Genomic DNA, 9,904 nt, shown 5'->3' on the forward strand with positions numbered 1-9,904 from the left:
CAGCTTCTGTCTGTACTGTCTTTTGGCCTCTCGTATGGACCTCCTCAGGTCATATCTGGCCTTTTTGTAGTCCTCAGCGGTGCCCATGACAAATGCAGTTGAACGAGCACGTAGCTTAGCCCTTACATCACAGTTCATCCACTGTTTTTGGTTAGGGTATTTTCTGTAATACTTGGTGGTGATAACAGTCTCTATGCATGTGCTAATGTAGCCAGTAACAGCAGAAGCATATTCATCCAAATCAACAGTACAATCTTCCCTCCCCGCTGCAGTTTTAAACACATCCCAGTTTGTGCAGCCAAAGCAGTCCTGAAGTACTTGATCAGTTTCTTCATTCCACACTTTAACTGCTGTACTTACAGGGGGAGCTTGTTTAAGAAGTTGTCTGTATGTTGGATAAAGGAATATAGAGATGTGGTCGGCCTTTCCAAAGTGGGGTCTTGGAACAGCCTTCAAAGCACCTTTCATGTTGCTGTAGACTTGGTCCAGGATGTTATTTTCCCTTGTGGGAAAGCTCACATGCTGGTAATATTTGGTAATAATATTTATTTGAATATAAAAATATTTATAAATTTAAAACTTTTAATTATTTATACATAAAATGATTTTAATAATAAGGAAACATTGTAAGAAACATGGCGGAATGTTGACATCACAGTCAGCGTAAATTGTTAAAAAAAGTAAATAAACCGTGAAAAAGGCAAGGATGTCCTAAGTGCTGACTCCTGTGGACGTAAGTCAGCACATTTAGAACACCACAGTGGAAAAAACAGAGTTTGTTTAACAGAAGTTAAACAAGACGTAACTCAAAACAAGAAAAAAACTGCAGAAAAAAGTTGAAGTGTTCATACTAATACTACTGATGATACATTTAGTCACCTATAACCAAAGATGACCTTCTGTCTGCTTTTTCTTTTAAATATATCCATCTTAGCATCGCTGCATAACAACATTTATTGGATTACAAAATAACAATTACTAAAACGGACCCGAATCCTTTCCTTTTTCAGTGTTAGGCGCCACGTGCAGCGCATGACTGCAAAGTTCATGCGATGTGATGAAATATTGAAAAAGTGATATTACCACTGAAGCAGCGTGTTTACAAGACATGGCCGCACAGCCCAGGAGGGACGAGTGGGGTCATGTGACCCGTTCGTACTTTAGTTCTAGATCAGATGTTATTTTTAGCGTCAATCACTCATCACGTGTCCTCCAGGTAAGTCTCAGAGTCGTTCATCAGGGCGCCGCCTTGTGGTCAGCACCAGAACACCTCCTCATTTCTTAGCATATGTGGCTTTAACCTTTATTTGATTTGTTTACCAAAGTTCACCGGCATGCAGCATTCAAGAAATACAATTAGAATACAGGCGCGGATTTAGAGGGGGGTGCCTCAAAACGGCACCCACGATTTTTTTTTGCCTGATTCTGATGTATGTCCATAGGGACATGCATCTGACATGCATCTGAATTCTGGGCGCGTGGTGGACGCATATGCCAGAATGCAACCGAGACGCATGCTACTCCTGAACCCACTGTCAGGCTGATCATTTACATTGGACATTGAACGTGTGCTGTACATGGCTATTCAGGTGGAGGTGCAAAATAAAGGTTCTGGCATCATGACTATAAGGGAAACTGTTGTCTATTCTCAATAAAAATTAACCAGAAAAGCGATCCCCAGTGACATCAAATTACACTCAAATCCTCGGAATTTACAGCTGCTTCAAATTGGAAAATATTTCAGGAAATTGAGCTAAAATGGGTTTCTCCTAGTACCGGTCATTTTATAAATAGAATGTTTTGGATTAAACGATATATTCCAAGGATAAAAATAACAAACTCTTGAAATTAAGGACATAAAATTGGCCTCAGATACCACCAGACTGCAGGAAATGAGGTCTAATTTTAAAAAGTTTTTGGGGGGAGGACCCCCAGACCCCACCCCCCCTTTTCAAAAAAGCTAAAACCGCCCCTGGAGACACACTTCTTTATTCTTTTTCTTTACATTCGCAGCAAGTTCTAAAAAGGAAATGACGACAAAGAATAAAGCAAGAAAATAAACAGCAAAAACGGAGAGGCAGAGGCTAGCATAGTTCAAGAAGAAAGTTCACATCTTACTACCAATAACAAACATACACTTTACCACCTGCATCCCAAATATCAACTTCTCTTTAAATATATAATGCACTCGTTTCTTGCAGCAGTTTTAAAAAGAAAAAATACCAAAAAAAAAGGGTGTACTGCAAGAATTAAGTAGAATTTGTGATCCTAAAAAGGCTAATATGCTTTGTCACCAATAACAAATCTGAAAAACCTTGGTCTTTAAAAATATACATTTCACCTTTGTGTGTGTGTGTGTGTGTGTGTGTGTGTGTGTGTATTATAAATGTGTATTATGTGTGTATGGATTGAGCTGAGAGGGGGAGGGTTGATTATAAATGAAGGTAAAGTCCGTTTAACCCCTGCTATGATGTCACACACAGCTATATTATATATTTAATCTTTATATTTATAAATGAATTATATTCTATAAATAAATTATATATTTTAAATTGTAAATATTTAAAATATTGATAATTTTATTATATATGTATACACACACAATATATTTAAAAAAACATTTTTGTACCATTTATTTTATAATACATTCTTAGAAATGACAACTGTATTTATTTAATTTACATTATTATTGATCTAATTTGCAGTATGGGGCCCTGGGTGGAAAGAAATGTCCTAGAACCTTGGTGTGGGCCATGGTGTCCCATCACCAGCAGTGCCACACTGCCACCTAGCGGCGTACAGTGGGAGTACAGTCACATTTCTCACAAAAGCCTTCTATTGAAATATTTTTGTCTATTTCTTCCAGGGACTTGGTTTGTTGAGGCGGACTGGAGAGTTTGACGTTAGGAAACAAGGATGAGGCGCAGTAAGACAAGAAACAAGTACCGTAACTATGGGATGCTGCTGTGTAACCATGACAACCAACAGGCAAGCATGTTCACAAAAAAGTCTTTAATGAAAAAAATACATAGCAGCATTTTACTTTAAAAAGTCACACTGACATTTTGGGGAACGGAGGGGATGAGGCGAGTGGGCGGGGGCTAAAAGTTAAATACAATCCATTAGGGATGCTCTGATAGATCGGCCACCGATCAGTATTGGCTGATTTCCGTAGAAAATGTAATAAAAAAAAAAAAAGTGTCTTTCACAGCTGATCGCCTGCGGCAGCGAGCCTTTGGTGCAGTGTGGCGTCTTCCCCTTACTAACGTCTTGGGTGGCGGCGTCCTTCAAAACAAAAACAACCACAGCTGCCATGTGAAAGCTAACTGCTAACACATGCCATGAGAACTACCTTGTGGGGGTAAAGCTTTCATACGCCATCTGAACAACAACACGTGACACCCGAGTGTGATCGTCTGTCAAGCTAACACAGCCATGTGGCTAACACGCACTGAGAAGGATAAGCTAAAAGCCCCAAAAATGATTGAATTCATGGGACGAGAAGACGGCAAAGCGTCCTTAAAAAAGGAGTGTCATCCTCAGTGATTATGTTGTCTTCAGACTAAGTCCAATAGGTTCCCATTGAAATCACGGTGATTTTATGCGTCCTCTTTTCATATCATTTAGCCAATAGCAGGGGAGTGCAGCCATTAATTACTAATTTTATTAATAATTATCCGTTTTTTGCCACCCCACCCAGGAGTCAAGGGACCTTGGAATTGTCCTGAATTATAGCCCCCCCATTCAACAGCACTCATTTCACCTATTTCAGTGCTGATGATGGGTGTCGGAATGGGTAGCAAAAACCCTGATGGGAGCATCCCTACCATCAATAGTTGAGCTTCTGAAGCTCAGCTGATTGGCTTGTTTGGTAGCCAAGCTACTGGTCCCTCCCATTAGAATGATCACACATCCTGCCATGATGCCAAGCCCAGCTGTATAGCAGCAGAGAGTCACATGACTCCAGGAACAGTCTGTGGGCCAATAAAAAAAAAAACAAAAAAAAAAACAAAGCACCAAAGAAACACTCAGGTAGGTCAAGACGTCCATACAGGGAATAAAATAAAGAGGTCATGTGACTGGCAGCTGAAGTTTCACTGAAACATTCCAAAAGTTGAAAAAAAAAAAAAAAAATTCCTTCTATCCCCCCATGGGTTTACGGTGCCACTGTCCTATCAGAATGGCTGTGCGGGGCGGGCGAGCGTATCCTGGGTCGCACATGCGGCGTGGCCGCGTCGACTCGGAGCGACTCCTCGGCTTTCTCGCTGCTGAGGGGCGGAGTCAGGACGCCTGACGGCACCTGGCAGCCGCTGTGATGGTCCAAGCCGGCATCCTCGTAGCGCGACGCTTTCTCCTGAGCCACACGACAGAAGGATGCATCAAATGAGCCACATCAAATGGACGGGACCACGCCATCACAAAGCAGGAAGGAAGTGGACTGGTGGACTTTCTTGTTGGATGCAAGTGTGTTCAAGCTCCGCCCCCCGCAATGACAATAGTGGCCAGCCTTTGACGCCGTCCCCCCAGACATAACACCCCATACATAGAGGAGGAGGACTCCACTTACCAGCCACGTCAGGTAGGGGGCGTGTGTCTGAATGTTGTGCGTGTCGTCTGCAGCGACGCCCGTGAACATCTTCATGGGGGCGCTGCCCATCTCCCGCAGCGCCATGGCGAAGGGTACCATCCACCTGACGCACTCCTCTAGCTCTGCCCTCTTCAAGGCTACACGCAAGACGAGGTTAGCGTATGAGCTAGCAGGTCGGCTGTAAGAACAGAGGCCGGCGGCATGGACTCACCCGACACGTTCTCCACCAGTTCCAGGGACGAGAAGTGGAACAAGGCGGACGCGGCGAGGATCCCGTTGGAGAACTCCAAGCAGCGCACATCCAGGAGGCAAAGGTCCAGCAGCTGTGGAGATAAGACGTAGCACACGGTTAACACTTCTGCACTGCACTTCTTTTTACACTTGTGTGACGGGTGAGACGAGACCTCGGCGATGTGTGTGAAGGTGGCCTGGGGGTATTTGGGGATGAGCAGCTGGTCCGACTCCTTCAGGTAGGCCACCTGCATGTACACGTTGAGCCAGGAAACAGGCGTCTGCGGGCTCAGACTCCACTTCAGCTCCTGGCCAAAATAAATACATGAATACATCCAAAACAGTGGCAGAGCGGTCGGTGAGTGGAGTCTTCTACCTTCATGACGATGACTTCCATGCTGAGGATCTCGTCTTCTGTGCAGGCTTCATCCGTCACGTAGGCAAACTGGTGCACTTTGGGCGGGTACATCTCCTGCACCGTCAATGTTACGTAGAAAGGTGAGACCTGCACCCATGTACCTAATGAAGTGGCCACTGGCAGCACTTCCTGTCCTCACCTCCACTTTGGCTGCGATGAAGAGGCAGGTGATGCCGATGAGCTGCAAGGTGGACTTGAAGACGTTGCTTTGCGTGGCCATGAAGCGGTCAAAGTAGTCCTGAGCCAGGTGGTACGTCTCACGGTGGAGCTTGTACACTTCACTCACCTGAGCAAAGAAAGCCATGTCACACTTCAGGTGGTTACCATGGCAACTGCTACGTGCAGTTGCTCAGTCTGTCATATGAACAAGTTAGCATTCCTAACCTGCACCTTCTAACCCTCTTACTACCCCCAACTACCTGACCCATAACCAACTCCTTCACCCATTACTCTCTAACCCTAAACCATAACTCCCGGACTCATCACTCCCCAGCCCATAACTCTGATTGCCCACCCTGTGAGTCCCAAGTAACCCCAGGCCTTCATAGACATGTGTGTCCACTGAGGGACCCTACTGACCTCCATGAGCCAGTCCAGAAGAACAGCCCTCATTTTGGGCTGAAGGTGAGGATGTTTGTCCATCATGTTGACGTCCCGCATGTACGTCTTGTCCTTGGCCAACATGTTGGTCCACACCACGTCCTTGCTCGCCCAGCTGAGCAGCGACAAACGCACCACGTGGAAGAAGGCGTCTACATCAACATCACGCACGCACACAGTCGCCACGAGGACTCACCAGAGCGCGGGAAGCGGAGCGCAGTGCACCGGCGTAGCGAAGACGTTGTTGAAGTTGTAGTGTGGGAAGCCGGCATTGATCAGGGTGATCTGCTGCTCGTCCTTCTGCTCCAGGGAGGAGGTCCAGCGCTGTGGACTCATGTGGGCGCCCTCCGAGCTCCAGACGGCCTTCGTGAAGACGACAGGAAGGCACACGAGTAAGTATGCCGAGTGGATCAGAAATCACAAGGCGGTATCGGCAGTGTCTGAGACATCGACAATCTGATACGGTGGTGCCCACAGACTAACTAAAAGACCCAGAACTTGTTACGTCCACACCCCTGGGATTGGTTGACTCACGTGGACATAACGAAAACTATCCATTTGTAGTTTTCAGCAGACACTTTAGGAAAATGGCTGAAAAAAGCATCATTATCCTCCACTTGTGCGTTTATGTTTGCATTCTCATGTTGAGGATATGTTGCTGCACTAATGGTGGTCTTGTATGTTTTGACTAGAGTGGCAGTAGTTTTCATACATGTGCTATCATCTTCCTTCTGGTGGCTAACAAGCTGAGAAAAGATAACGTGTGCATTTTGGTAGTTGCTGCGGCAGAATCCAGGTTGATAGCACCATGCTTTTGTTTTGAAGCTTACTTGGCACTGAACAGGAAGTCACCAAGTGCAGTTTTGAGCTAATCTTATCGAACAGTCCCTTTTGTTGCAAATGGTGATCTGAAATCAGGAGCATGTCAAGCTAGCAGGAGGGCGGAGCAAGGCTTTATGAGTGTTTTTTGCTGTTGGTGGTGGTCTTGGAAGGTAAATACTGTCAGTGAGCGCACTTATGCGCTCAAAATGCAGAGTGTGGAAACGTGGATGAAGTTTACCTCTGAGTCGCGCAGCTTCTTCTTGGTCATCTCTGCTGCGTCCTCATCCACATCATGTAAATACTGGGGGTGGGGAGTGGTGGTAGAAGAAGAAGAAGAAGAAGAGAGGTCATCTCAGAGGACTGGAATAAAAGTTGTTGCTGACAAAGTCCATGCTGAGGCCTTCAGATGAACTGAGAGCTAGCTTAGATGAAGACCTTCATACTCACAATGGCAACATCTGCCTTCCTCTTCCTTGGCCTCGCTGCCTTCAAGTTGGCCGCCTCGGGAACAACAGACTTGGTTTCTGTTTCTTCCCTGGAAATAAAGAAACAAACACGTTAACAACAAGAACAACAACAACTTTATGTGCTCCATAAGCAAGATGCTTTAGCTTGTGTAGCATTTCCATGCTAACTAGCCGGGATGGCTAAAAAGCTCGCCAAGTTGACTTGAGCTCCATTTCACAGTGAAAGCATTAACTCACCGACTTCCAAGCATTCTACTCTCAAGGCTGGGGAGTAAACCTGTGGAGGAGAAAAAGTTTGAAGGCAGTTTTGTGGTTACTTTTAGGGGAGAACATGAAGTCACTCCCAACCCCCCACGCTCAGCTGACAAAGCCGAGCCACACTGCTAGCATTGCAAGTCGTCAAAAGTGTCCCCAAATAACAGCTAGCCTTGTCAAACTGCTTATTAAGACACTAAACACGCCAGAGTGCCCCGTAAACGTGCTTATTTGGGCATATTTATGCTGGCAAGCGGCTCGTTTTCTTTGACTAACTTGGGACATCTGCCTCTCCTCATCATGGCGGAACTCCACGCAGCAGCTGAGACTTTGTTGGCACATTTTAACACTGACATCCATCCACAAGCTCCAAAACCAGCTCGGAAACTAACTTTACAACATTTATCCTCCACACAAACGCCTACAATTCCGCCTTTAAGTGCAAATGTGTCAAGGTTAGCTCGGCTGCGCTCACCTCAAGACGCTGCTCTTGAAGTTCACCCGTCTTCCCAGTCAATCTATCGATCGATGGATCGGTGGGTGGTTGGGTTGGTGGCTGGAGTAGACAATCGACAAGTGAGTTTGCCGTGTGACCGTGAGCCAGCAGGCCGGGCGGTAGGTCGCTGTGAGCGGGCTCGACGCGGACCAGATGACTGGCGCGTCAAACGGGGAGGAGGCGATTTAACTTGGCGCTAAAACTTCTTCTTATCCGCCTCTTTTGTGCGCGTCGCCCGTCCGCGCTCGTCGACCTGTCAGGCACGCACGAGCCGCACGTCGTCCAAATGAGCAAAAGTCGTCGGAGAAGACGCGAACAAGTGAAGAAAGTAGATATTTTATCGCCATTTAAGCCGGCAACGCGGGAGGCGTGACGGCTGCGTGACAGCTGCGAGGGCGGGGCTTCCGAGGCGGAAGCGGCCGGGCACCGCGTGGCTAGGCTGTTGGATGTAAACAAAGGCAGCATGGCAGCGCTTCTAAGGGAAAAATTAACGTAAAGCGACCGCGGGGTTCTTTAAAAGTGTTGTAAGAATCTTGTAAAAGAGTCAACGTCGCTGTCACGATGCCGCACTCTGTGTTTTAGCAAACAATAAACAATCAAATGAGAGCGCAGCTGCTTCCGCCTGGCGCCCATTTCGACATGCGGAATAGTGGTGGGCGATACTGCACATTTTAGCATCGATCCGATACCAAGTAACAGTTTCGATGTCATTGGAGGATTTTTCTTTTCGTTTTTTTTATCACAATCAGAATAAAACCAAAGTCCCCTTTATTACACTAAGTATTTTTTTAAACTAGTAGTAGCTCTCATTCAAATCTTTTGGGGATTTTTGTGCCCAAAGACTTCCTAATTTTCAAGCCATACTGTCCCTGTGTTTACTTGGTATCGGATCGTTACCAAATATTTGCTAGATGCTAGCATGCTAACTGTTAGTATGTATGCATTTAGCATTCATCCTCATATTAAATGATGTAAAATTACTGTAAAACTGCACTTTTGGTACTTAGTGCCATCTTGCTAGGTGCTAGTGTACTACCTGTTAGCATGTTAGCATTTGAGCCGTTATCCCTACAATAGAACTGCACTTTCAGTACTGAACGTTACCTCGCTCAGTGCTAGTTTTAGCATTTTGCATATCACAGGGACATTTAGCACATTAGCAAATGGATATTGAAGCAAAATATGTTCCAATGTTATCACATTGTATCCTCCCAGGTTGCGAGCTGGTAGCATGTTAGCCGTTAGTCTCTTTAGAAAGCAAAGCATCCGAGGCGGAAACGAGGCAAGCGGGCCGGCCTGCATGCGAGGCTAAAAGCTAGAGCGACTAGGCCACCGCTACCAAGCCTGCTGCTAGCCAACGTCCGCTCTCTTGAAAACAAGATGGACGAACTACGAGCAAGGATTACAGCTCAACGTGAGATCAGGGAATGCTGTGTCCTCACCTTCACCGAAACCTGGCTGACGGAGGATATACCGGACTCAGCGATCCAGTTCGAAACATTTGCCGCGTATCGGGGTGATCGGACTTTAGCGTCTGGTAAACACAGAGGTGGCGGCGTCTGTGTTTACGTAAACAAACGGTGGTGCATAGACGTACAGACGATGGAAAAGCACTGCTCGCAGGACATTGAGCTGCTGATGGTGAAATGCAGACCTTTTTATTTGCCTCGTGAGTTTAGCGCTGTGTATTTAACTGCTGTTTACATTCCACCACGAGCTAACACTGCTAACGCACTAGGCCTCCTGCATGACATCATTGATAAACACGAGACCAAACACCCGGACGCTGTATTCATTATATCTGTCGATTTCAACCACTGTAACCTCAGGACTGTTCTCCCCAAATATTACCAGCATGTAAGCTTTCCCACAAGGGAAAATAACATCCTGGACCAAGTCTACAGCAACATGAAAGGTGCTTTGAAGGCTGTTCCAAGACCCCACTTTGGAAAGGCCGACCACATCTCCATATTCCTTTATCCAACATACAGACAACTTCTTAAACAAGCTCCCCCTGTAAGTACAGC

The 9,904-nt window shown here is 46.0% G+C and overlaps 1 protein-coding gene across 4 annotated transcripts; it reads right to left on the bottom strand.

Moving 5' to 3' along the window:
* Nucleotides 1-2,557: 2,557 nt before the first annotated feature.
* Nucleotides 2,558-8,223, bottom strand: ccne1 (cyclin E1). 4 transcript variants are annotated; one of them, XR_008569810.1, is made up of 13 exons: nucleotides 7,857-8,223; nucleotides 7,364-7,403; nucleotides 7,107-7,194; nucleotides 6,898-6,960; nucleotides 6,034-6,200; nucleotides 5,817-5,952; nucleotides 5,377-5,523; nucleotides 5,196-5,291; nucleotides 4,993-5,127; nucleotides 4,800-4,911; nucleotides 4,568-4,725; nucleotides 3,828-4,354; nucleotides 3,174-3,285 (listed from the first exon to the last, which is right to left on the bottom strand). XR_008569810.1 is itself a non-coding variant. In XM_054770901.1 (12 exons), the coding sequence occupies exons 2-12, from the start codon at nucleotides 7,375-7,377 to the stop codon at nucleotides 3,109-3,111; spliced, it is 1,293 nt and encodes a 430-aa protein (XP_054626876.1). In that variant the 5' UTR covers nucleotides 7,378-7,403; nucleotides 7,857-8,223; the 3' UTR covers nucleotides 2,558-3,108. The 4 variants fall into 4 exon arrangements, 3 of the variants coding, with proteins under 3 accessions (XP_054626876.1, XP_054626875.1, XP_054626877.1); XM_054770901.1 differs by lacking the exon at nucleotides 3,828-4,354 and having other exon boundaries at nucleotides 2,558-3,285; XM_054770900.1 differs by having other exon boundaries at nucleotides 3,134-4,354.
* Nucleotides 8,224-9,904: the final 1,681 nt, after the last annotated feature.

Source organism: Dunckerocampus dactyliophorus, chromosome 3, assembly GCF_027744805.1.
Source record: "Dunckerocampus dactyliophorus isolate RoL2022-P2 chromosome 3, RoL_Ddac_1.1, whole genome shotgun sequence".
Classification (NCBI taxonomy): domain Eukaryota; kingdom Metazoa; phylum Chordata; class Actinopteri; order Syngnathiformes; family Syngnathidae; genus Dunckerocampus; species Dunckerocampus dactyliophorus.